Source organism: Leuresthes tenuis, unplaced genomic scaffold, assembly GCF_036924035.1.
Source record: "Leuresthes tenuis unplaced genomic scaffold, fLeuTen1.0.hap1 SCAF_23, whole genome shotgun sequence".
Taxonomy (NCBI): domain Eukaryota; kingdom Metazoa; phylum Chordata; class Actinopteri; order Atheriniformes; family Atherinopsidae; genus Leuresthes; species Leuresthes tenuis.
In genome coordinates this window covers 23,672,547-23,699,635 of record NW_027325377.1, presented here as the reverse complement: position 1 = coordinate 23,699,635, position 27,089 = coordinate 23,672,547, and the positions used below count along the sequence as shown (strand labels likewise).

The 27,089-nt window shown below is 44.4% G+C and overlaps 2 protein-coding genes across 2 annotated transcripts; one reads left to right on the top strand and one right to left on the bottom strand.

The window, feature by feature from the left end:
- Positions 1 to 6,338: 6,338 nt before the first annotated feature.
- LOC140283099 (DENN domain-containing protein 2A-like) lies at positions 6,339 to 17,314 on the bottom strand. The gene is made up of 20 exons (XM_072377752.1): positions 17,040 to 17,314; positions 16,078 to 16,146; positions 13,402 to 14,463; positions 12,052 to 12,137; positions 11,540 to 11,634; positions 11,251 to 11,454; positions 10,945 to 11,038; positions 10,810 to 10,860; positions 10,517 to 10,722; positions 9,906 to 10,015; positions 9,677 to 9,746; positions 9,267 to 9,344; positions 9,044 to 9,184; positions 8,739 to 8,887; positions 7,936 to 8,113; positions 7,763 to 7,804; positions 7,542 to 7,650; positions 7,030 to 7,299; positions 6,863 to 6,949; positions 6,339 to 6,769 (listed from the first exon to the last, which is right to left on the bottom strand). Exons 1-20 carry the CDS (start codon positions 17,093 to 17,095, stop codon positions 6,738 to 6,740), a joined length of 3,189 nt encoding a protein of 1,062 aa, XP_072233853.1. The 5' UTR covers positions 17,096 to 17,314; the 3' UTR covers positions 6,339 to 6,737.
- Positions 17,315 to 18,073: 759 nt separating this feature from the next.
- Positions 18,074 to 25,501, top strand: slc37a3 (solute carrier family 37 member 3). The gene is made up of 14 exons (XM_072377051.1): positions 18,074 to 18,175; positions 19,449 to 19,684; positions 20,191 to 20,305; positions 20,577 to 20,669; positions 22,233 to 22,316; positions 22,442 to 22,587; positions 22,801 to 22,897; positions 22,978 to 23,062; positions 23,212 to 23,408; positions 23,500 to 23,641; positions 23,720 to 23,821; positions 23,967 to 24,166; positions 24,255 to 24,320; positions 24,398 to 25,501. The coding sequence occupies exons 2-14, from the start codon at positions 19,608 to 19,610 to the stop codon at positions 24,488 to 24,490; spliced, it is 1,497 nt and encodes a 498-aa protein (XP_072233152.1). The 5' UTR covers positions 18,074 to 18,175; positions 19,449 to 19,607; the 3' UTR covers positions 24,491 to 25,501.
- The last annotated feature ends 1,588 nt before the right edge of the window (positions 25,502 to 27,089 follow it).

Genomic DNA, 27,089 nt, shown 5'->3' with positions numbered 1-27,089 from the left:
ACCACGGACCCTGAACCAGCAGAATAATTCATTATTGGGGCAGCCAACCGGCCTTCTGGGCAGCCTACAGACCCAAAGAGCCCCGCCCACCAGATGCCACTCAGTGCAACCACCCCCCAAGACCTAATGTGTGTGTGTGTTTGATAAGTAGGGATGTCTAAGGTGTAATTAAAACTGGGAACTGCAGAGTGCAGCCAAGGGGACCACTTACGTGGCCCCCAAAACCCTACATGTGTGAGTGTGTGCTGTGTACAGGAGCCAGAAGGGAGTATGGGGGTATGGGGGTATACCCCATATATTGCCCCCCCGGGGCACAAGGCAGCACCCAGACACCAGGGCCCATTACCTGAATTTCAAATACGCTTGTTTTACTGAAGTTTTGAGGACACACCTGCTGGGAATCCCTTCTGTTCGCTGCCATATTTCCCCTTGCACCTTAAATGTGGAATATCCTACACCATAGCCATCTTATACAGTGCACCCCCCACCCTTTGTCTTAGTATGTTGTGGCTTACTAACACAGAACACGCTTGCACAGGCATAATGCTTACAAAAAACAAGGTCGTAATACATAATGAGCTGTAACTGCATCTGGTACTTAATCCAAAGGCAATAACCAGTATCATCTTGTTTTCATAGCTAAATAAAAACAGAATGCAATGATTTCCAAATCTCATAAACCAATATTTTATTCACAACAGAACATAGAAAACAGATGTTGACCAGACGTTTTCATGAAAAATATTTGCCCGTCTTGAATTTGATGGCAATACATCTCATGGGGCAACAAAATTTACTGAAAAAGAAACAGCTGGAGGAAAACGTTGCAACCAATTTGGTTAATGGGCAACAAGTCATGAACGTAATTGGGTATAAAATAGCACCTTAGAGAGGCAGAGTCTCTCAGAAGAACAGATGGCAGAGATTTAGCAATCTGCAAGAAACTGTGTCTACAAATTGTGGAGCAGTTTCAGAATAATGCTCTTCAGTGTACGGTTTATTTTTTATGTAGTGTGTGATGGAAAAAGCCAAAAGATTCAGAAAAATCTGGAGACAAGGGACTGAAAATCAGTACTGGATGCCTGTTATCTTCGGGCCCTCGGGGCAGCTCTGCATTAAAAAACAAACATGATTCTGTCCTGGAAATCCCTGCATGGGCTCAGGAACACTTCCAGGTTAAAGCTGCATAATGCAGAGAAGAAGCCACATGTGAACGTGATCCAGAAACGCTGCCGTCTTCTCTGGACTAAAGCTCATTTACGATGAAATGCCATGTCCTCAAGATTAAAGAGGACCATCTGGCTTGTTATCAGCTCTGCGTTCAAAAGTCTTCAAAAGCATTAGTGCCTATGGTACTGGAAACCTGCACATCTGGAAAGGCTCCATCAATGCTGAAAGCTATAGGTTTTAGAGCCACATATGCTCCCATTCAGATCCATTTCAGGGCATATTTCAGCAGGACAATAGTACAAATGTTTAATTTCTGCCCCACCACCTTACTTCCTCTATTTATGCATATGTTAAGGAAAATGTGCACATGTGGTGGTTTCAGAGCCTTAGAAATCTGCTTTTTTTTCCTATTAATTTATACATTTTAGCATATGTGAGAGTTTTAAAAAAATGCAACATTAAGACAAAAATGCAGATGTACAAATGTCACAATTTTGAGCCAAAAAAGTGTGACATTTATACAGCTTTTACTATAAAACTGCTCTGTTTTGAGCCGTTCTCACTCACATTCTGGAGTGAAACTGCATTGGCACAGGAGTTAAATGAAGTGCTTACCCAGATCTAAGACACAGAACTTATTCAAAGTCCACGCATACAAGCCTCATGAAGAGAGATGAGTCTACGCACTGACACTTACGGACCAGACCACCCTGAAACTAGACTGACAAAGACTCCACTGCAACTGGTCCATGTGTGCACAACTATGTTTGTTCTTGTCCTCTCTGCAGGCTCCAGACAGACTCCTCTCCATGTTCGACAGTGAAATGATGCTGAGATAGGAATTTATTTTTTAAAAATGACCCTTTAAAGTGTCCTTTGAACTGAATGAATGAGTGAGAGATAAAACAAAAGAGTGGAAGAGGGGAGGATTTTAACCTTTGTCATCGGTTGCCTTAACAAATGGTGGTGTAATCGTGGTGTGGATAAACTTGGACACATACAGGAGACCACATGCAGACAGAGCTCACTGACTCACCCTCAACTCTGGAAATCTATGTGTGTGGCCTGAGCTTCCCCGCCTCCCCCCTCACCCCCCACCCACCTCTCTTTTTTTCCTTCCCCTTTTTCAAGCTCTGTTTTTGAGCCTCACCCTTTTCCTCGTTTCAACAACAGAGATTAAAGCGAGAGAAACGAGCCACAAAAAAGAAAGGGTCAAACACACAACCCATGCTTTAGGTGTCCAGCAGTCCCCCCAGTCTCCTTATCCCATGGTTCCTTTTTGCTAGCTCATAGTCTGCATCCAAGTGCTTGAAGCTTTCCAATAACTAGTTTAGCAGTGGGAAAATGGAAACCTTTTCTCCCATCTACACCTACCACTTCTTGGCCCTTCAGATGCGCCTCTCCTGTTATGGTCTCCATATGCTCTAATGGCTCCTCCTCATGAGGGGGGAAATGATTCAGACCCCCGGCATGCTTGGCAGGACTGCAGCTGGACACTGCACCTGCAGCTCAGAAAAAACAAGCTGACTGGTGCATATTCAGTGCATGCATGGGTGTGTGTATGTGCACACGAGCAGCCGTTCTCACACATTAAACTCCTCCTGAGTGACACTATTTTCCTCTGTTTCCTCCGTTTTTGCTGCGTTATTCCCACACTTCTGCTCCCACGCAGGCCAAAGCGTGAGATCTTGTTTTGGGGGGCTGTGGCTGACCTTGTGAATCGGTTTACTACAGGGGAACCTCTCGGTAGTATATTTGTGTTGTGATGACAACGATGCCCGGGGCATACGTAATTTGTATGTGAGAGTTACACCCCTGAAAATGTACAAAAATAGCCTTGTGCTTGAGGGCTGTGGGTGAGAGAAAATGTTCTTTTAAATTTTGATTGATGTGTTGCTCAGTTGCCGCACCTCCTCGCTTCTATAATTCACACCATAAATCACATAATTAGCAGAGGCCAACTCCAAGATTACAAGCCTTGAAATGAGGCCAATAAACCTCTGAAGATATTCCATAATTGAATTGGTGGTAGCTTTTAATGGACCGTGATGTTTGTCTGGTTTTATTTCTGCTTTTGAAACGAGGCATTCCTGCACGCATACCTCGCACAGATGAATCTTACAGGAGGTTAAGGTAGCTTTCTTTTTTTTTTAAGCACAAAGTTATCGCTGCGTAGCATCTCTTAAAGGTGGAATCCAGTGAGGTAATAGACACCTGTGAAAGGCACTTTACAGGGAAGATTAGAGTTTCAACAAGCTATTGTTGTTTCTAAGTGGCAGATAAGAGGGCTCTCCCCCTGACAGAAAACACAGTGCATCTGTGTTTGCGGTGCTGAGAGATACTCCACTGGGAGCTTTGCTGTGGAAACACACCAGTGCAGGATGGAAGGCTTTGTGGGGGTCAACCCCTGCTGGCTGGAACTAATCGAAACCATAATTACCTCTTCAGTAACAAGCCTTTTCTTTTGAACCACAGCCAGGTGTTTAGCAGGAAACAGTATGTGACACTTTAGGTTTGGGGTTCACACATCTGCACACACACAATGAATAAAATGGAAAAAAACACTCAAAACTCCAAGAATCTGGTTGAACAAACATTTGAGCAGTGCTCTTCTTTCACCACATTCATTCATCTTCCTGAGATGACTCCTATGCTGCACCACTGCAGCTCTCCCACCTTGGGAACCAGATAGGAAGCTGCGGTGTGATTTTCACATTTCTGACTATGTGACAGCTCGTTCAGAGCAGAGGTTTCCAACCTGCAGCTGCAAGCTGCAGCCCTGCTAGAAGAGATCGTCTCCTCCAGTCGCCACCATGCTCCAAATGCTCACATTTGGATGTCACGTAAAGCTATTTCCAACTTGATATTATTGCTATAAAAGTTTTTCTCATATTCTTTCACTGTCAAAGCTTCCAACTGGCATTCAAATTGCTGCTTCATGCAGAGGTAAAAAAGCACTTCAAACAGGATCTTTCAGCAAATCAAACTCAGTTAGTTTCTAATCTCTTAGCTTGGTGCGACAAAATAGGGAAAACATGCACAAGCACTCGTTTTGTAGAGGGGCGATTAAATCTGGTGATTCTGCTTTACTGTAAACTGATAAAATAGATAAATTTACACATTTTATTTCACCGTCATCTGCTGATCTGAGGGGAACTCCACAAGTACAGTACAAGTGCTTTGCCATCCTAACCAAGCTACCAAAATGCCAAGATTTCAGGTGATAATGATGTAATTAATGTAATTTAATGTTGTCTCGCTGGGACAGACTTCAACAAGTGTTGACCTGACAGCGAAAGTGTGGAGAGAAGTGACAAAAAAATACATAAAGGGCAAGTTTTTGGATGTATTAGATTAGTTTAGCTTCGATTGGGGTTGTTCATGACTGAAAAATGGAAGCAGAAAGTCCAGATGTTGCTTCATGATGCTGTCATTTTAACAGCCACACTGATAAAACCACAAACAGGTAAACTGAATGATGGCAACCAGATCTCACAGCAGAATCTGAGATACCCGACAAATACTTATTCAAAGTCTGAAAACCGACTTTTTTCTTCTCCCATTTCCTACGTGGACACTGCTTAAGTCTTGATTTGTCAGCATGTTGATGCCCTACGCTTCCATACCCGTTTAAAGTATATGGTTGGGGTTAGATTCCTGCCTTCTCACATCCACAGCGCCCAACAGAAAGGAAAGCAGCAGCCAAGGGATATGATACCCTCTCAAAATTTGCAAATTTACAACCATGGATCATGAAACTACCACGTTTCGGACAAACATTCCACATTTTCTGGTGGGAAGTGTCTGGTACTGAGTGTTACAGCCTCCAAACTCTACAGATTCCAGTCAGCCCAGTCCACAAACACCCACAGATCCATCGATTATATCCTGCTATCAGACATTTCGGGACACCTTGAGAATGTCTTTGCCCAGGTCCTGACAGGTCAGAGCTCTCCTGGCTGCACGAAGACGACCGATACTGGTCATGAGCAGGAATCACACTCGTGGCGTCTGCTTTGCCATTCCTATACCTGGTCTATATCAGGGCTAAGGTAATTACGTCAGCTGCTCAGTGAGTAGTTCTGCAGTAAGCGAGGGAGTGTGTAGCAGTTGTGTTAAACATTAACAGTTTTTTATGTGTTTATAGAACTACACTTTTTAATAATGGCCCCACAGATAGCAAAGAAAATCCTGGTCTTTATCAGAGCTGAACCATAAATCTAATGCTGAAATTAAGTGTGGTGCTCAGAGGGTGTTAACAAATCTGTAGACCAACCCTAGCGAGACTGTTATTTCTGGATTTACTTATGTTCCAGAGGGATCCACGCACTAAAGTCAGTTTCTAAAGTCTGTAATATATGTTTTCGTGCTCCGTGCCTCTGTTTATATTGACAGCAAATGAGTCAGCAGATGTGTGTGAACTTGCTATTTCCAGGGTAGCAGGTTAGAGCCCAACTGTGCACGCCATTACCTACACAATACACTACTATACCCTGCTCTGCACCTGTGTTATGTTTTCATGCTGACAAAGATGTGCTTTCATCCTTGTGGGCTAAATATCAGCTTTGTTTCCATGACTCAGAGACCAAAATAGTTTTAGCTGCCACTAACCCTGAACTCTTTGTAGTAAGAAGGCCGAATACCTATAAATGAACAAACTCAGGAGCAAATGGTCAAAACGTGGGTGCTACTTTGATTATTCGCACAGTAAAATCCTGGCTGAACTCAAGTCTCTTGGTAGTTTCCAGCATGAAAGAAAACCCATACTCTAAGGTTTACAGTGAGTCACAGGATACGCCTTCTATTTACCATAAAATCACCCCATAGTTCAAAATCTGCTAAGAGGGATAGAGGGAAAAGACATCTATAAAAATGACCAAACTATAAAAATGCAATGCAGTGGTTTTATGACATATGGGCATTTGTTTTGAAGGGGAAAAATATACGACAGCATCAACACAATAACTCACCACATGAAACCCAGAGAATATTCAAAGCCGCTGTGATGTTGTCACTGTTATGACTAAATAAATGCTGAAGCATTTCTGAGCAGAAAAGCTCGTTTGTGTCCTTTTCTTTGCGTTCAGTATCAGGGTCAAGAGCGTCCAATGAGAGAAAATGTACTACTGCCCCCTGCTGGATGTAGAAAGCACTACAAGCGGGGTCTTTCCACAACACAACTCTTGTTTTATTTTATTCAATCACCTTTTTCCCGCTCTGAGCTTTGACATGCGAACCTCATGCAGTTTACAGCTTAAAGTACGAAACACAACAGTCATTGTTACACACTGTTATTCATGCTTCCCTGAAAATTCCCCCAAAAATGCCCAAAATATTTCTGTAAGTCCATACAGTAGTCTCAAGTGTGTGATTTAACACAACTATGTATCAAGTCTTGTTGGGAAACATCCGTCTCATTAACTGACAATAGCAGGGATGACGTCAGAGTCAGAGAAAGCCTTCAAATTCTGATATTATTTGTTGGAACAGCAGGCAATCGAGTGTTTCCTTTTCTCAGTGCTTCTTCTTCTTCTTACATTGTCTCTTTCCGTGCAGCTATTGTTGCATTATTTCTTGGAAAGAAATTTCATTTTGTTTCCTGGAAAAACGGAACAAACAAGAATGATTGAAGGGAGCTCATTCCATCATAATTAAGCAATCCTGACTGTGAATAGCTTGAAACGATCCTTACCCAAGCCTTTGAGAAACCTATTAACCCTCCTGTGTTCATTCTCATGGATGGAGTCCAGGTACTCTTGCACTCTCACCTCGAACAATCCTGTGAGGAGAGGAACAAAACATGAAGCTTTGGTTCAACTCCTAAAAGCCCAACCTTTTCTCTCTTCTGTGCTTCAGTACCTCTCAGGGACTGCCTGTGGAGTTCCCGCTCCTGGATGAACCAGCCAAACATCTGCGTCTCCATAAAGACCTCCAGGAAGCGACGCACCGTCTTGGATAGGATCGCTTTCCGAAAACCTTCCCGTTGGAAGGAGCAGGGAACAGGGGACGATGATGACGAGGAGTAGCCGTCCTCCCGTTCGCCTGTGATGAAGAGTGGATAGTGTCCCACTAACTCCACAAAGAATCGAACAAAGGCCTCGGAAACTACGGTGCTAAGATGGCCGGAGTCTGAGAAACAAAGAGACAGCCGTCAGTCAGTCAGTTCACACATATTTACAATCATAAGCCTTGCCGACTTAGATAAATCTTACCTCTACCATCCTGTTAAAATGTCTTGTTTTACTGTTTGAGCTTGGGTTGATTGCCATGAACTGTAAGCATGTCAAAGAGCCTCGAGGATGGCTGAACACCATCCATTTAGTGTGTAGCCAAGACTCGTAGTGGTAGATTAAGTGCTTTATTTGTCTCACCACTGATGGTTTCGCCTCCTCGCTCGGTAGCAAGTTCTCTTCTCCTCTCCAGAACGTTCTCCAGCGCCGACTGGAGCTTAGGAGGCAGGATTGAGTCCTCATCATCCAACTAGAAATGGCAGAGCAGGAAATTAAATGTATTTCTAAGGCTGCGAAGACTGGTCCACATTCACATTCAGACCCTTAAGAAAGCACAGACATGCGTCTAGAAATGGCCCCACCTGTCTGAGAAGCCGACAATTTCCAAGATCCACAACGAGAACCTGTGCACAGACAAACTAATCGTTACTGGTGTAATCGGTGTATTCCCAGTTATTTCCAAGTGACATTTCTCACGCGGTCGTCAGGTACAAGCATAGCTTTTGAGCTTCAGTGCCTGTCGTCCTTCTCTGACCTCTTCCAAGGGCAGCTCGATGAGCTGGGGCAGAGAGCTGGACAGCAGGCCGACAATGAAAGGGGTCGGGGTGCAGACGATGTCGAGCATAGCTGAGGGCAGGACGGGGATGTAAGTGTGCTGCCACACAAAGGGGTAAAGCAGTGCCACGACTGCATGGCAGCACTGGGAGAGAGTGCTGCAGGAGAGAACAGCGGAAAGGAGTGAGAAGTACGCAGGAGGAGTTTCTGCATAAAAGCAACACATTTTGGTAAAAAAAAAAAGTCAGAAGGACGTGGAGGAAGACTGCAGGGGAAGAGAAAATGAAGCTACTCGTGTTCACCACATGAGGGTGCTGCAGTCTACATGAAGTCTCACATTGAACGGTCCCTAAAGTAACATTTCCCAGAGAAAAAAGCAGGGCCACATACTTGTTTTACTGACATCACTGGACTTTGCATTCCTGTCCTCTACGACTGTGACCGCTCTGTCTCACTCCTGCTGGCTTTCCTCAGCAGGGAAAACAAACCAGCCCCAGAACAGCAACAACTCAACACCATCCCTCAAAATATCTCTCTGGCAGGATCCCTGAATCCCCAGGATGCTTTAGATTGACTTAAAAATAAGGGTCCGGACCACCCGCGTTTAGTCTCACTTCATAGTGCAAATCCCTGCTGCTTTCACCTAAAAGCTGCCTCTGCCATATGAAATCTGTATCTCCGTAAGTACAAACAGTGGAAGGCGGCTGTTCAGTGCAACCTCATATTCAAAGTGCTACTGTGCAGTGGGAAGATCAAGGAATATAGCTCCTCTGAGGGACTCACCTAAGCTTGTCCGCAGTGAATATGACCCGTCTTTCCAGCAGCAGCGAGCCGAACACCCTGAGGAGCAGCCGCAGACTTAAACAGGAGAACAGACACTCAAAGTCCACATGCTCCAGGCGTGAGTCAGAGGGTCGACAGAGCTCCATCACCTGGAAAAAAGACAGGAATATGAGGTTTTGTCCCATTATAAAAACTGTTCCTAAATCCAGGGACAGGAAATAACGTTTTCTTTTTAGTTTACGACCTGTGAAAATGACAGTCCAGTGGTGGCTTTACGTGCTAAAAGACATCTCAGTGTCGCTCACCTCAGTTCCCGAGCCGGGGAGAAAAGTTTTGATGTTGATGGTCCTGCCAGGAGCTGGAAACTGGGCCTCCATGATAGCCCTCATAAATGGCTGCACCAGGGCAGGAGACAGAGCCCTCCGCCTCTCCACCTCGTCCAACACCTAACAAACCCACACATCAGCACACACTTTATTAAGGTGTTTTATTATGTGTCAGCGCAGGGGAGCAGCGAGGGAGGTTTACCTTGGAGAACAGGTTGAAACAGCCAAGGTGACTAACAATGCAATAGACCTCTGGCAGACGTCTGCCTTTTCCACTGGGCTGCAAAGACAGGAGAATTCAAGTATTTCTGTCAGTTTTCACATGTTAAAGTCGTTTTTTTGTTCAAAAGTATATACAGATCTGAGCAGATTAATAGGCACATTAACGGCACTAAATCACACACACTGATGCATAAACAGAGACATACGCACACCCTCACATGCAGTACAGTTCCCAGTCTCTCACACTTCCGCCCGGAGTTTGAGATGGACCGTTTTCCCACAGGCACCTCGCCTATTTTGGCACGCTTATTTACTCAGCCGACCTCGTGGTATTCAGCCACTTCCTGTCCAGTAACAGCACACTTAGTTATTATACTCGTTTCTATTTACCAGTAAACGCCGGCAGTATCCGAACCTCCTGCTCCCGTCTTCTCCAGTCAAAACAAAGGAGAACATCTCGCTGCGAAGGAAGAAATGCGATTGGTGCATTTTTATTATACACATGAGAAATACACATATGAATGCTAGCACTGATACTAAAATGCTAACCAGAGTTCCCCTCTTTATTATTTTAAAGAGGGGAACTGAGAATTGTGCCGAACCAGCATGTTATTCTCACCTTGGGAAGGTCTCCACTGGCTCCCAGTCTTTTGCATCAGGGAAACAGAACTGAGGAATGATCCTCAGCTGATCCTCTGTCTCCCTCATAAATTTGAAGCTTCGCTCCAACTGAAACATACATAACACAACCAACATTTTATTGCATTTTCATTCACTTTATGTCAGTCATAATGCATGCATAACTACCTTAAAGTTATTGGCTTTGCTGAATTTTAAGAATAGAAGTTAGAGTATCTTTAGAAATCTACAAAAGGAGTCCAACTCTAAACAGATGAGGCAGAACATGGCCACCTGGACCTTTATATTCTAGGAGAAGATGACTTTGGTCCAGAGATTAAAATTAGTAGATGAATTCTCGGATTAGAGGGTTTTGAATTAGGCTGAAGCTTTTCGACTGAACTGTGAAAACGTAAACTGGATTAATGCGTCCTGCTCTTTGGTGCAGTAGTTTAAGTTTGGAGTGAGAACGGTTTTGGCTGAATAAACACTCATATTTAGAAAAATTAGTAAGAAGGGCATCCAGTGCACATCACATGCACAATAGGGTTTTTTGAGCTTGCTTCTAAGAGTCCTAATGAGCCGAGATTCAAGCTCCCCTTCGTTGCTGACCTTAGGGGGGAACTGCTGGGTGACCTCTGGCAGATAGTGGCCGCCAGCCTTGGACTTCTGCAGTGACACAACCAGGAAAAATTCAAAAAGCTTCCGCTGGTGGAGCTCCTGATCCAGAGGGCTGGTTCTGGTATTGGAGCCATTGTAGTGGACCTGGCTCGGCTGGCTCAGTATGGACTGGACTGACACAAGCCGCTGACGGTGAACTGGTGGAGAGGAAGCAATTTACAAATGGGTGAAGGATGTCAGCGTGAAACATATTCGTGTATTTAAGAAAACATTTGATGCTGTACCCTTTGATCTCTCTTCCAGTTCACTCTCAGAGTCACTGTTCTCATCGGTGACTGTGAAGGAAAAATGTACGTTTACGCTTCAGACTTAAAATGAAATAAAGTTTCAAGCCTTAAGACAGTTTCCACCACTATCACCTCTTCCTGAACTTGTCTCAGCGTAATGATAGATCCTTCTCAGATGTTTTTTCCTCGTCCGAGCCTCAAATATGCCGTTTATCCTCAGCACAACCTGTGGAAAAAGTACTCGCTCAGTGAGAAGAAATATCACAGCGCGGTGCCTGTCCCGAGTGGGAAGAAGACACCAGTAAAAGAGCCTGACTTCTGGTCACGCTGTAATAGATCTAAACTTAAGATAGATTAAATATTTAAACTGATGAAAGCTAAAATATAAAAAGTAAGGGACTGAGTAAGACTATAAAAGGCGGATGTGCAGCTACAGACCGTTGGTATCCTGCGGCAGGTGCGGCTGTACAGATCCCCAGGCAGCCACTGGCTATGCTCGGGCCCGGTGGGGGTGGATGGAGGGCTGAGCTGGCGTGGAGATGAAATGCCCCCACTGCCAGCGGTCTGCTGACTGGCTCGCTTCATGTCCAGGAACTTAAAGCTCATGCCTGAATTCTGCCTGAAGAAACCAGGTCTTGATGCCTACCAACAAATGAAAAATCAGGTTGAATCTTTCATAAATCACCTTGATCAAGCGGCTGCTGCTTTATGCTGAGCTGTCATGAACCTTTGTGGTGTCGGCGCCAGGAGAGGAGGGTAACGACTGCTGAGAGCACTGACTCTCCAGCTCTATGTCCTCGTACGGATTCTCCTTGGATGAGTCTACAGGGGGTCCAAAAGGAGCACGTTTGTGTTATTTTTTCACGCACATTACAAATATTATGCACATTAAATAGTGGGGCCACATTACATCGGCAGAAAGTTAGTCCATTATTGAAGAAAACATACTTCTGAGCAACTTTTACATCATTTAAACATTAGTTTGGTTAATACTTCGTCTCCATTTTAATTCAGAGACCTTTAACAGCTGTTATGAATCTTTAAAATAGAGCCTCTTAGACAAATACATATAATCTTTAAAAAGTGTCAGCGTTTCCATGATCAAACTAGTTTATTAAAAATGTTCATTTCTGAAGTGGAAATCCCTGCAATGCCTCAGAGAGACTCCTGTGTACCTGTGTCAATAATCAAAGTTCAGTTCAAAAGTATATATATGAACATATAATACAAGTGTCTGACCCAGGATGTCTTCGTAGTGATGTTCCTGAGTCAGAGAGCGAGTGAAGAGGTTTGACTCCGCGAGGTCTTCCAGCTCAAATGAACGCCTGTCACAGTGAACAGAAAGTTACAAATCATGACATTATATGTGAGTTACTACAGTCTCACTTTATCTGTGAGAGAACTGAATACAGTCCAAGTAAGCCGAGTCTCCTAAGAGGTGTATATCATCAGTTTACTCTAGTAAACTCGAGCCACCACTTTCTTGTCTGTGTAAGGGTCCTTCAAAGTTATTTATAGACAACAGCTGCTTTTTCACTCATTTTCAGAGCAGTTCTTGTATGTTAAGCCTCCAAACACTGACCTTTAATTATCTTAACATAAGTCAAGGATTGAACCACTCCTGAATCCACACAAAACATTTCGCAATGAACCAATATTAATTGGTCAATTCCCCTCTGAAGTGCATCACATTCAAAAGTGTTCTTTCCTAGGAAGGAAAAGACATGATCTGCCCTTCAAGGGTTAACAGTTTATGCCTTTATTGAATGGGTTGATAAGGCTGAGGCACTACTTTCATAGTGAGCTTACTATCTGGTGCCGAGCCAGATGTTCATTAAAAGTATACCTCGAGGCAACACTACACCACAGCATGGTGTGCAGTGTGTCCTTAAAACATTTGAGGAAACTGGACAAGTGGAGGACAAAAGAAGAAGTGTCAGGCCTAAAAAACTATCTACAGCAGATGAACAGGATCTGAAAGTGATGTCCTTAAGAAAGAGGAAAAAATCCAGCTGTGACCTGACAGGACCTGAGAGATGCATCTGGACCTTCAGCTGATCCATCTACTGTTGGCCCAAGCCTCATCAGAAATGGTCTCCATGGAAGGGTGGCTGTCAAGAAGCCGTTCTTAAGGAAGGGAAACAGGGAGAAAAGGCTGAGCTATGCCAAATGACACAAGAAGTGGACTGAAAATCAGTGGCAACAGGTCTTATGGAGGGATGAATCCTCCCCAGAGCCCGGACCTCAACATTATTGAAGCAGTGTGGGATCATCTGACAGAGAACGGAACAAAAGGCAGCCCACATCCAAAGAAGAGCTTTGGGATGTCCTTCAAGAAGCCTGGAGAACTATTCCTGAAGACTCCTTAAAGAAATGACAGAAAGCTTGTCTCAGAGGGTTCAGGCTGTGTTGGAAGTCAGAATTTTGTATGAGCGACTTCATTCTTCATGCACGTTAGAATTGTACAAACTCTGCCATGTTTCAATATATTACTTCAGCCATTTCCTATTTGTGTGCCAATATATGAAGAAACGAGGAGTTTCTCAAGAACTTTGCACAGTACTCTTTTTTTTTCTGAGCCGTCTGTACCTGTTCATGTTGTTGAGGACTCTCTCAGCTCTCGGTCTCCCATAGAAGCCAGATGGAGGCTTTGAAGAGGTTTTCGAGGAGACTGATGGCAGCGGGGGGAGGTTCCTCTGCCCTCTCCCCTCCCTCTGGCTCTTTCCTGTGGAGACAGCAGCTGGATGCTGGAAGGTACGTCTGGGTTTGGGGACGGGGTTGATGGGAGGCGAGCCCGGCTCTGTGTACATGTTCTCCTGACGCTCCATCCCTTCTCTCACTTCAGAGGACTTACTCTGACCTACAACTTCGGATTCTTTCTTCCTCACCTCCACCTGCTTGTCGTTGCTCGGTGGGCTGAAGTAGTTTCCGAGCTCTGGAGGGCTCTTCCTGTGTTTCTCGCCCATAGCCTCCAGCTTTTTAAAAAGAGTGAATACAGCTCTCTTCTCCTGACTCGTTTGTTCTGCTGCTCTCCGGTCATTGCCTTTTCTCAGCGTCCCCACCTGTTGCTTCTCAGTCACTGGGGGTGAACAAGGCCTTGAATCTCGGAGATTTTCAACGTTCTCTTTCTCGTGATCACACTTTTCTTTATTACGGTCTCCCCTCATTTGATCGTGACTCAGGTTACTACTGCTGACAGCTCGAGGCTGTTTCCCAGCTTCAGCAGGTGAGCAAGGCCTTGAATCCCCAGGTTTTCCTACATTTTCTTTTCCAACATCCTGTTTCTCGTTATGAGCTGCTCTTTTGCAGCTCTCGGCACTCTGCTTGTCTGTAGTTTTGTTGTTGCTTTTAGTCAGGGAGTCTGTCCTTTTAACACTGGCAGGTGAATGAGTGGATTCTTTGCCCTCCCACAGAGAAATCTTGTCCTTGATGTTACCTCCGTTGGATCTGGATGGTTTGGCTCCTACAAGAGCACCATCATTCGTCTGAAGGTCAAAGGTCGGCCTCCTGTGAGCCATCACAGGTGATTCCTTCTTGTTGCTCAGGTCGACTAATGGAGTGAAGGGTTGTTTTGGTGTCCCCTCTGTTCTTTGCCCAGCTTCCTTGTTTTCCACTGAAATACTTCTTCTGGTATAACAGCCCCTCTTCAGTCTCAAGAGACAAAAAAAAGAGAAGAAAAAACACACTTTTACTCATTTAGATTCAAAGATCAATCTTTTAAATGCATCTAAAGTAACAAGTTTCACAGAATTTTGTCGTCAGCACACATCCTCTTTCAAATTCAATTGAAAATAAATAAGATTAAAGTTGGGAGGGGGGAGCTAGCTGACTACAGCCAGAATTTCCTGAACTTCCCACACGGTCTCTGGGACTGCCAGTTTGGGGACACTCAGTCTTTCTTTAGTGACAGTGGGAAAACTGAGCCTGAGAGTAAATGCCAGAGGACAAGCTTATGACCGAGCATCTTCTTCTCATCAGCTTTGCTAAATAAACACATACTTGGAACGGGGCCCATTTCTTTGGACTGTTAACTTTTAATAAATAAACGAGAGGAAATGGGAAGCCATAAGTTGAAAGACCTCCCTCAGACGTGATGATGAAGGGTAGCGAAATGCTGTTTCTTATTTCTCAAGCTTAGAGGTAATTTCTAAAGTAGATAATAATTTGGTCATGAACCTGGATAAGTTGTGACACACAACAGCAAAACTACACACGAGAAAACACAATAAGCGCAGTCTGAGATTCCACACCTCATATATTTATGGGAAATAAATGGGAATATACGGGAATCTGTCATCATAATTCACAAAAAACAACAACAAATGACATAACAAACAAAACTACAACATTTCTAAAGACAAATAAACAGAGGAAAACTACATTTTAGGGGCTTTTATTTGATGCTCGGCTGAGGTTCAGCCAGGTGAGACCTCAGCAATTTACTAATCAGTCTCTTCTTTTATATGAAGGACTGCCAAAGTGTGTGTAAGCTGGAGAAAACTAGTCAAGAAGCACATTTAAACTCAGCAAGCACTGATGGAAGAGCTGTGCAGCTGAAAAAGAAAGATGGTAAAAGCAGTACCGGCTGCGCAAAGCAAGAAGGAGAATACACAGGCAGACACTAATATATGGAGGACCTCATTTTGAAGGGGAGGCCCAGATCTCCAGAGTTTGGGTGCAGCTGCAGCGAATGCCTGATGTCTGTGTTTTAATCTGCTCTTCAGTACAGCCGGGAACAACCGGTCAGCTGATCGAAGCGATCTTTTGGGACTGTGTAAAGTTAAAAGTTCAGCTAAGCGAGAAGGCACTAAACCAATAAATGATTTAAAAACAAATGGTGAGATTTTTAAATCAATCTCCACTGTGAGCCAGCACAAAGAAGCCAAAACTGACTGAATGTGGTCAAGCCTGCATGTGCATCTGACGAGCACCGCTTCTGGTTGAGAAACTCTGGCACTATCCGCCCTTTTACGTCACTGAGGAAGTCGGGTGACCTTCAGAGGATTTGTAACTTCCTTCCAAAGGGGCAAATACATTTGTGAATCATCTGCATGAATGAAATTAAATTCCATAGAATACAACCCAACAGAAGTGTATGAACACTGGGCTGAGAATGTGCGTTTGTGGCACCCCACATATGAGGGAAGCTGAGAAAAACTCTTCCTCCTGTTACTTAAAATACTATTTAAACCACTCGAGCAGTTTCTTTCAAGTTTTTTGCTGTAGATTTAGTCGTGTTTTGGACTTCTGGGCCACTGTACTAACCTGTTGACAGTGGAGTAGATGGAGTCTGTCTTTGACATTCTCTCACTGGCCTCCATGATCCCTGTACACCTGCAAGAGGGAGACAAAAGCATTTCACGACAGCCTCTTTATTCATTCACATTTTTTCTGCTCCAATTGAGATCGTCTGATCATCTTGGTTTGATTTTACATTTCAGGGTGAGATATTTCCTCTGAAAAGACTGAATATTTCCTCTCAGCTGGTAAAGATCAGCCTTCGTGGGACAGCTGGGCAGACTCAAGAGAACGCACGACACTGGAACTCCCTCGAGCCGTTAAACCCTTCACTTAGCAGTCATTTGGGAGCTCTTACATGATCAAATCACTCTCCTCTCCCTTCTGTTTCCTTTAGTGCTCCGTCTTCTGCCACTTTGTCCTCACAGGAGGCTAACTTTTGACCCACAGAGTGACTTAAATGCTCTGCATACTTTCACATGTCTCTGAGTCCAACGTTTTAAAGTTCAGTGTCCTCCAAGATAGCACTTGGTAATTTCCCAGATCTGAGGCTGCTGTCATCATTTGTTTAGTTGATATGTGGTCCAAACGACAGTGTGCATGAGGAGAGGGACTGCGTAGCCTCTTAAAGCTATATGTTGGCTGATAAGCTGTGTGATTAAAGACAACCAGCCATCCAGAAAGGCACTAGATCCATTTTACACAAAGTTGTTTCCGTTTCTCATAAATACAGTCGGTTTTCACGAGATATCAAACCACAGAATACTGCTGATCTTTTTTTGAGTTAAAGCCCTCATGCAGCTAATTTCCCCTCCTCACAAATGCATCTACACAACTTTGACTCTACTTCTGTATTCAGTGACTAAATAATCATCTCATTCTGAGATGGTGTTTTTCTTCTGGCAAAGACGAGCTGAATGGATTAATGTCCCATTAAGCTTCAACATGTCGTACAATCAGATGACAGAAATGAAACTTCTTCTTCTTACCTCCATCCATTGTACAGTTTCCATGTGCTCATCAGAAAAACAGGGGCATAATGCATCTTTTGCTGCTGTAACCGTATCCATTGTGTTTGTCTACAAATCCAGGCGTAGCAGTCTTAAATAGGTTTTCTATGTTGATCTAAGCCTTAATGTTTCATCAAGTCAGCCACAGATAACCAAGAGTTTCACCTCAAACCAATGCACTCCTGTCTCTGTCTATTCTCCAATCTTCAACTTTCATTTACCCTCACTCTCCTTTCCCTCTGGATATGACTTCCTCCCTCTCTTTCTCCCTCTGTGAATCCTATCTGCCTCCCTCACAGCTGACTTTAGGAAGTAGTAGAATGAATTAATGTCTCCCGATATTCACCGGAACGCCATTTTTATTCATCCTATGGCTGCATGGAAATTTGTAACACATGGGACACGCATCGTCCTAATAAATCATTTCCCTCCAAACCTGAAATTAATATCCTAAGTGTTTCTGAGATATGCAGCTGCAGCATGTCCTCCCATCCCCCTCAGTGCAAGATTCCTTTGGCCTTAAATTTTAATCCTTTTTTCTTACTTTAGTCTCCTAACACAGAGTAGGTGTGAGCCATGTTGCACCCAGTTTTTGGAAACTTTAACAAGATATGCTACTTATAATACTAGAACTATAATACTATAATACTGTTATCCATTATGAACATTTTGATCACTAATATATATTTCTATATATACATATATAAACCATTCAATTCACATAAAATAAAAAAACAAGCTGTATACTGCTGTGAAAGGCTTACCAGAATTCAAGTGGTAGTTCTCTACTGTGGTGTCAGGCTGTAGCGTTTAGTGTCCGTACTTTTGGCGGTGGAGCTTTTAAACTGCCGGGAAATGTGCTTGCAAGCCAATAGCAGTTGGGGCTTTATCGACAAGTGTCTCAGCAACAGGTGAAAGCTGAACAGTTGCCTCTAAAGTCACTTGGTCAGCCTGTTTTGGGGGTTTTCTTTCTGTAATTACACTCCTGTCCTGCAGGTGGCGGCACTGCGCCGCCCTGCGCTGCGGCGGTGACATGCAGAGTGACACGGGAGCCGACCGTAAACACAGACAGACAAACAAGCACAAGCTAGCTATTAGAGAACCTGGACGGAGAGGTGAGAAGCCGCTTTTCCTCATGTATTTTGTCTTAAGTATTCTCTTATTTTTATTGATCTTGTTGTTGAACGAAACTGACTTGGCACGTAACGGCGGAAGCTAAACGACAACATACTGTATGTGTGTTGTCACTCGGTGAAGAAGTGGCAGATGTTACCTGTAAAATGAGCTAAATGTAGGAGGGAATGGTTTTAAATGCACTAAAATGTAATGAACGTATTGTAACCTAACTACTACATACATGGCTAATCAATAAATGAGCTAAACTGCTTTAAATACAAGCCGCTTTACATGACACACACAGCAAAAGCTCTTTAATTTGGTGAAAAAAGCTGTCGTTCTTCATATCGGACGTCCTGTTAATCGTTAGCAACAACAATCTTTCCTATGTGGGCTGTAAACAGGCACCTTTCCAGGAAAGATTGTGTTTCCCTCAAAGCATGTGAGTGATAATCGAGTGAACCAGTACTGGGACTGTGTTGGTTAGCATGATTAAACAGGTCAATCGATTTTGCCTTTATTTCCCCACAGCAGATCGTGTCACTGTATTTAGCTGAAACTTTATTGAATTACAGTGCAGTAATTGTTGCCTCCTCCAACAAACAACACTGTCCACGGCTTCCCGGAGAGGGTGTGGGAAGTGAAAGGGTGTCTTTCATGTCACTTTTCATATTTTGACGTCTCAAACTGTAAAACTCGCTTCCACAACATTAATCAACTTGTTCTCTGCAGTTTTTAAGTGGAGTCATCTATTCCCCAGGTCGGTACAACAAAATCTTCCCAGGAACCAGAATAATGATTATCTGTTTTGACTATGAGACAACCAGCCAGACCTCTCACCGGCCCATAAGAATGCCTCTTTGGGGTTTAGGGTCTTAAGCAGTTGGCGTGTGGCACTATCAGCAGCTCGAAACAGACAGAGAAAAGTAGAATGTGTGCATCATGTGCTTTAAAGTCCAGTTGAAGCAACATGAAAGGAGGTAATGTTCCTGCAGGCAGGCTGGTGGGGGAGGTTTGAACACACTAGGCTCATTGATATCTGCTTTAGACCACGCACAAGGCAGCTTTCAGACCAGGTGTGTATGTCCTTTTTCAGCTTTCATACCACAGAGGTGGCTGTTTTCAACAAGTTAGATCTGCCATTCTGAGCACAGATGAAATCCTCAAGTTTTCTTTCAAATGAATGTATTTCTGTTTGTTTTAAGTAAGTTTATCAAAGAAGTCCTGTAATCGGTACTAAATATGACTTCTGAATGATTCCCTCCTCTGCAGGCACAGCTTTCTTGCCCTAGTGATGCGTTTGTCCCATCTGGTTTAGTGGAGGACTGTAGCTGAACCCTCCAGCCCCCCTCCCTATCCTTGAAGACCTGCACCAGTACCTCCTCCTTCCTCATCCTCTGCCTCCTCTTCCTCTCTCCAGCCACCCCTGTGATGCCTCCCTCATGCTGTGGTTATCTGTCACAGTACACCCATCATCACCTGGTTGTCTTCCTCCTCACCTTCTTTAGGTAATTAGGCGTCACACAGCCATGTTCTCCTGGTTCATAGCAGATATTACATAACCACAGAGTAACTGGAAACCACATTAGGGCTTTATTTTCAGTCAGCATGTTGCTTATTTGAACGATTCTTGAAATGAGTTGCAGTGGAAATAATAGTGCGGCCTGTGCAGAAGTCCTGTGGTTGGATTTAAGCTGTTAATACAGGCTAAAGGTCTTGGGGGCCAGATTATCTCAGGGTAAACATTGTTAAGACAGCATGTACTATCGATGCTGATGTCCAACAGACATTTCGTGCACGTAACTCCTTGTGCACACAAGGACTTTCGTCATGTATTTTTAGCTATAATCACATGAACAAATGCGGTGCCACATGTTTGCAGCCATGTTAGAACATTAAAAAGAACAAACACTGGCATCCCGTCCCAGAAGTGTCACATTTGATGGATGCTTTTCACTTAAAGCTTCTTTTAAAGCTTTTAGCTTCTGAGTAAGACTCATTTGCGTCTGTCCAGCTATGTGTTGCTGCACTCGTCCAGGAAGACGTTCAGCAATGTGAAAGTGAGCATCTCCGCCCAGTGGACGCCATCCATCCAGAATGGCAGCGGGGCCGTGTTCTCTCCTGGCGAGGTACTGAGCGCCGAAACCCACAAACGCTTTCAAACCAAGCAAATGATTCTCAGTGAGCCGTTACATTATTATTTTTACACTTTGGTTCTTCGGTTTTCTGTTAAATATTTTGGAAATAAAGTACTTCAAACCTTTGGAGCTTAAAGCGTGTCCCTGGGGTCTCAGCCAGTGGTCTCAGAGGCCCTGGAGCCACTCTTGGCAGCAGACTTGTTCACGTGTCTCCTGTAGATAAACTGCCTGGAATTAAGTGTGTTTTCTGTGACTGTCCCAGACATGGGAGGACAATCGTCTGTTTGCAGATGAAAAGCAGGCCACTCTGTTTCTGGGCGCTCTGGACTCCATCTTCCTCTTCTCATATGCAGTGGTGAGTGGGCTCATCTTTCATCATCGGACCTCCGTTTCCTCTGACCCTTAAATGTCAGAAACGTGCGCAGTTCAGCCGCATACAACAAAGTGTGTTCTGAGTTAAAGACTGCAGAGTTCACTTTGTGATTATTTAAATTTACGTGAATCTCGAGGCTTCAGACCCTGCTTAAATTCAGCAGTGACATCAGGTCAGAGCAAAAATCAGATCCCTGCAGGTCGGATTGAACATCGAACGCCACCAAGCGTTTGAATCGTCTGAGAAGTACGGCTGTAATCCACCAAAGAAGTTCTTGGTCGACTTAAACCCTGACATTTCTACTAAAAATCGACTAATGGGGGGGGGCTCTCACAGCGTTTTGCATCGCATGCATCTGCACAATATAACAGCCCATGATTACCAAAAATCCACTGATATCAGCACAAGAAGGCAGTTAAACACAAAGGGCAAGTCAGCGAAAGTTGTCTTTATTAAACAACCCAGATCAACCAAGTAGAGCTTTAAAGTAAAGTAAAGTAAAGTAAAGCTTTAAAGTAAAGTAAAGTAAAGTAAAGCTTTAAAGTAAAGTAAAGTAAAGTAAAGTAAAGTAAAGCTTTAAAGTAAAGTGAAGTAAAGTAAAGTAAAGTATCACTGCATTACGTTTAGATGACAGAGGAGTAACTCCATGTTTCTACGTGCAGTTCTTTGGAGGATATCTTCATTTTCACATCATCATAGAGGTTTCAGGCTGAAGCAAACTGATGTTTTTTGCGTTATGTGCTCACTGATCCGTCACTTCTCAAAGGCATCACATCTTTAAGTCCATGTTAAGACACACAAAGTGTAAAACCTTTGCAATACGAGCATTTTAATGCTTTAAGATGACTCATCATCTTCTCTCTTATGGAAGAGTTCTGTCTGTTGTCTTCTCACTTAAAGGGAACTGAGTTATATTCCTGCATATTGACATATTCAACCCCCTGAGTCCTCTGCATGGAGTAACATCCAGCGTGGTCTGGGTGTATCTGAGGGATGCTGCCTTTTTACGGGCGGGTTCGCCTGCAGTTCTAAAAGGAATAAACGATTATTAGGCTAAAATATTGAAATATGTCTAAGGTGACATTAATAGCCTATAATATTGAAATATTACCGTTTTTAGATGATAAAATATGAGTTGGGCTAATCCAAAAGAGTGAAAACAAGGGGGGTGTTCTCTGAAGACAGGCTGTTAGCTGTGAAGCAGGTGCTCTGAAAACACCCCCATTAGCACTTGGTGCTTTCCCCCTGATGAAATTAACACGGCAAAAAAAACACCAATCAGAACTTTGGTGGACCCAGAACGTATCGATCAATAAGTCGACCCGTCCACTTTGACTTTACAGCCCGACTAAGAAGTTGTTGTAGATCACAAACCTTTCAGAACTGAACTCGACCTTGTGCACAGAAACTTCTCCAGATTCTCTCAATCTTTTCGTATTGTTTGCTCTCGATGAAGGAATTTATAGATGGAAAAAGTGACCTAAGTCAGGCTTTTAGGTGGAATAAAATGAGGAAGTAAATGGCGTTTAATTCCTGTCCACACAGGGTCTGTATTTGAGCGGCGTGATCGGAGACAGAGTGAACCTGCGCTACGTGCTGTGCTTCGGCCTGTGTGGTTCTGCTGCTGTGGTCGGTACTCTGTTTTAATCTGGATCTAATCCTTCATATCATCAGCCTGTGTTCACGCATTTAACAGCCAGCTGAAGGAGAACTTTAAACCTCTTAACTGTTAACGTAAATGATGTCGCCTGCAGGAGTTTGTGTTTGGCACGCTGACCGAATGGCTCCACATCTACAACGTGTATCTGTACTGCGGCCTGTGGGTGCTGAACGGCCTGCTGCAGTCGGCCGTGTGGCCCTGCGTGGTGGCTGTCATGGGCAACTGGTTCGGCAAGACTGGGTGTGTGACGCGTCTCTGTCTTCCTATTTATCTGCTTCTATGTAGTTTATTGTTAGCTTTTATAAAGCTTGTTATATCCTCATTTGTAAGTCGCTTTGGATAAAAGCGTCTGATAAATACAGAAACATCTACTTCATCCGTTATGACTGCATCCACACTGAAAGTTTTCCAAAGCACGTGTATCTCCTGCTGAGCCATGCTGTCGTTTTCCAGGCGTGGCTTCATCTTTGGCCTGTGGAGTGCGTGCGCCTCGGTGGGAAACATACTGGGGGCCTTCCTGGCCTCCAGTGTGCTTAAGTATGGATACGAGGTGAGGTGCACAGATGCTTTGCTTTTGCTTTTTGTCGTTCCTCTGCCGGCAGTCGCTGATGCAAAGTGTTTTTCCTGCAGTATGCCTTCCTGGTGACGTCTGTGGTGCAGTTTGCCGGAGGGGTGGTTGTGTTCTTTGGCCTTCTGACCTCCCCAAAAGAAGTTGGTAAGAACCATGTTTCGCTGCACTTTTAAAGGTGAATCTGTTTTTTTAGACGGGACCACCCAACCTCACGTGTCTTGGATGCCAGCGACTGCGCTCGTGTTGGCTGAACTCGTGGTAAGAGTCCATTCATGAGTTTCTGTGCACGGCAGGTTTGAGCTTGGAGTCAGAGACCGGACTCGGCCCAGTGGAGACGGACCCAGACAGCCACCAGCCCCTGATGAGTGACGAGGAAGAGGAGGCGGACGCCAGGCCGTACCGGTCGGTTCAGGAGGCGGACGAACCTCTGGGCGAATCCCCACAAGCCATCGGCTTCTTCCAGGCTTTCTGTCTGCCTGGAGTTCTTCCTGTGAGTCCAAAGGAGAAGTTTTCTCAAACCGGCCTTAAAAGGGCCGCTCGAAAGGAAACAAAGGGTTAAAAATGCCTTGTTTTTACTGCAGTATTCCCTGGCTTATGCGTGTCTTAAGCTGGTCAACTACTCCTTCTTCTTCTGGCTTCCGTTCTACTTGAGCAACAACTACGGGTGGAAGGAGGCCGAGGCCGACCGCCTGTCTGTGTGGTACGATGTCGGCGGGATCATCGGTAAGCAGCAGGCTTTTTGCTGCTCCTTTGAAGAAGAATTGCCGCTTTAAGAATGAAGCATTTGTGTGTCTCTGGCAGGAGGAACAGTTCAGGGGCTGATTTCTGACTTCATGGGGAAGAGAGCTCCAGTGTTGGCTTTCAGCCTGGCAATGGCAATGGGAGCTCTGGTGGGATACAGCCGTGAGTGCACTGTGTTTACACCAGTCTGCCGGTGCTAGAAAACAGCTGTTCGGGCTTTTTGGTGCCACAGTTTGGGGCCTGTCGTGTAACAGGAACTAAATCAGTGTTTTTCTCTGCACTTCTGTGGTTTTGATGTTGCCTTCAGGGTCCCCTAATGATCAGGTCATAAACGCAGCAATCTTATCCGCCACTGGCTTCTTCATCGGCGGTCCATCCAACATGATCAGCTCGGCCATTTCTGCCGACCTCGGGAGGCAGACGGCCCTGAGGGGCAGTCAGGAGGCTCTGGCGACTGTCACCGGGATAGTGGACGGAACGGGAAGCATCGGAGCTGCTGGAGGACAGGTGAGCCTGAGAGGATGTGGCTGGTGTGTGGATGGAACTGCAGGTCCATCAGACCGATGTGTAACTCCTGCTGTTCACCTCCCTGCAGTACCTGGTGTCCCTGATCGAGAGCAAGCTGGGCTGGAGGAGTGTGTTCTACTTCTTCGTCGTCATGGTGAGAAAATCTCCGGAACTCTGGGCAGGTGTTTGTGTTTCGCTGTGATTCAACGTGTTGCGTTTTCTGTGTGGCAGACTGGCGGCAGCATCCTGTTCATCGCTCCTTTGCTCGTCAGAGAGCTGCGAGACATGTGGAGAGACAGGCGAGCGCGGCGGCGCCAGCTGTGACCGCCTCGGAGCCTCTCGTGTGCCGACTTGTTTCAGTGAGGTGGCGAAGTCCAAGTGCCTGAGTGTACGGAGCGTCTGGCCGTCAGTGGGAGCGGCCTGTGAGTCCAGGCCGTCGCAGAATGTGTTTCTGTAAATATTTTAAGGTTTAAAGGGATGTAAATACTTCACTTTCTAAATGTAATGTACTTTTTGTCAGTTTCTAACTTAAATATCGGACCTGTGGAGCCGGTCTGAGGGTCAGAATTAAGAATGTGAACCGTGATTGTAATGGAATCTCTCTGCTTTTGTAGATATTTATTTCACTTTGGTTGCACTCTTACGGCTTGAGTCTGGCGGTACGAAGCAGCTCGGAAGCGTTTCTTTACGTTGGATGTTTTGCTGTTTGTGGTCGTCCTCCATGAGCAGCCAAACCTCCTGGACTGACCACAGCACAGATTTGCACGCTTTAATCGTTGTTGAGAGACGCTCTGAGAACAGGAGCTGAGGTCCTGACGCAGCAGCGGTTCGGGGCTCACTCGGAGCTCGGGTGGACATCGGTATCGGCCATGTTGAACCTGAAGACGCCACCGGAGCGCCTCACGGCTGCGTGTTCTGTCTCGTGAACAGTTTTTTAAAATCAGGGTGAGAAACTGTGATGATGGGGTCTGCTTCTCTGACTCTTTCCTTGTTCATCATTCCCTTTTCTTCTCCTTTTCACTTGAATTTTTAGTGTTTAGTCTTATTTCTCCTTTGATTGATGACGTTTAATGACATTAAATGTAAGTCTGTGTGGGTTTAAACAGCCAATGCAGGTAAAATAACGGTTTTATTTGTCCTGTTTAACTTGATATCCGGTCGTTGTTTTTAAGCCACACAAATGGAACAGAATGTAAACTGAAATCTATTTAACTCTAATCTGTGGTGGGTTTTATTTATGTGTATTTTTCACATTTTTGCTCATGTAAATGTCATTTTGATTTGAAATAAATGCAAGTTTCGTGGATACTTTGAAGGGTGTGATTCATAAAGCTTGGAGCTTCATGACCAGTTAAATCAGAAGCTTCTGCTTGTTCATCTGGTTTGTGAGAACGTGGAAAAATAAAACCTCTTATTTGATTGACTTCACGATATTTAATCATCATCATTAAAGCCAGCAGCACGCCATCAACCAGCGGATGAGCTGCTTTCGTTCCCATTTTTCAGCCCACACTGAGGCAGCTGGTCTGGAAAAGGAGGCTGGAGGAAGAGTTCCAACGTTACCCTTTTACACAGAAACTTCCAGTATTCCTCATTTAGAAAAGTTCCTGAAGGGGAAAAAACAGGTTGTTCTTTGGGGTTTGGGACCTGGTACCCTGTGCTTACCGCATATGATGGACCTATAGATGTGTGGCACCTTGTTGTAATGCTGTCAGGGTGTAATTTGTACAAATCGAACCTCTTCGGGTGTGAAATGACAGACCTGTGTCCTCTCTAATATTTTCATGTGACTCTTCAGTGTCTCAGATTAAACAGAATAAACTCAGTTTGATGCCAGAAGCAGCCAGAAGCAGCACACTTCTCCTGTGGTTTGCACCAGCTTTTATTTTCATGACTTCTTCAGCACCGACCGGCACATTTTCTATGTTTGACCTCCACTTTGCTTAAAATATGTGGTCCAATACATGACAAACTTTCCCCAAAGCCCTTTCACTTCTCTGCCTCATGCAGGCTTAGACATTAAAAGCAGAGCCTGTTTTCTTCATCCCGCTGAATTTCTGACCATTACTGCCCGCACAATAATAAAATGCATTGAGAAAGGAGGAGAAAACACGATTTTTATAGGCTGTTGATAAAGAGATTCAGGGACAACTGAGAAACTTCTCCAAATGTCAGACTTGCCTTGCTTTGTCTTTGTGCTGTAAAGACCTTCTTTGAGCTTCCTTTCCACATCATTTATTGACATCCTGTTGCTAGGATACAATCCGATCCCGCGGTGTTTTTAGCCGCCAGCTCCTGTGAGATTTGAGTTGGCGGGACCAGATCCCAATGCAGCCCTCTAATTAAAAGTACTGGATTAGGTTGAGAAACAAAACCTTTAGTGATTGTATTTAATCATTGTCCAGAGGTCAGTGAACACGACCAGCCAAGACCTTAATGAACGAGCCGATGGGTTGTTTGTTCCAGCAGGAATTACAGCCTATATTTATGTTTCATGAATGCGCGACCTCAAGCGATTTGTGAGGAAGTGGGTGGAAAATCTCATGCTGATGTGTCACCAACCTGTGATGTTCTATTAATGTTCTGAAGAATTGTCTCTGAGCCCAAACCCAAGACTTTTTCTGATCCAAACCGAGCAGTTAAGATGTAATCAGAGAGTGAACCCTGATAAAAAGGGTGAACGACTGAAAACAAAGAGGTGAAACCTCTTAACTGAGCTCCCAGATCCAAGTTGGACGACTCGGAGTAACCTCAACAGCCCCAAACTCAAAATCCAACATGGCTGCTGCATGTTGGACAGTTTGGATGTCATTAGATCAGTCATGAATAAAACTGTTGTTGCTGTTGAATGCAGGCAGCTTGGCTGGAAAGTCATTCCCAGCTCTATGTTCCCAGTTCTGAGGCAAATGGAACAAAGCATGAG

Bases quoted from the DNA above. Each gene is read 5' to 3' on its own strand.
- LOC140283099 (XM_072377752.1), bottom strand. From the start codon at position 17,095: ATGCATTATGCCCCTGTTTTTCTGATGAGCACATGGAAACTGTACAAT. The intron at 11,039-11,250 runs GTCTGTAGCTGC...CTTTTTCCACAG, and splicing joins CCTGCCGCAGGATACCAACG to GTTGTGCTGAGGATAAACGG. The intron at 9,185-9,266 runs GTAAACCTCCCT...TGGGTTTGTTAG, and splicing joins GTTTCAACCTGTTCTCCAAG to GTGTTGGACGAGGTGGAGAG.
- slc37a3 (XM_072377051.1), top strand. From the start codon at position 19,608: ATGCCTCCCTCATGCTGTGGTTATCTGTCACAGTACACCCATCATCAC. The intron at 20,306-20,576 runs GTACTGAGCGCC...TGACTGTCCCAG, and splicing joins CCGTGTTCTCTCCTGGCGAG to ACATGGGAGGACAATCGTCT. The intron at 22,588-22,800 runs GTGTGTGACGCG...GTCGTTTTCCAG, and splicing joins AACTGGTTCGGCAAGACTGG to GCGTGGCTTCATCTTTGGCC.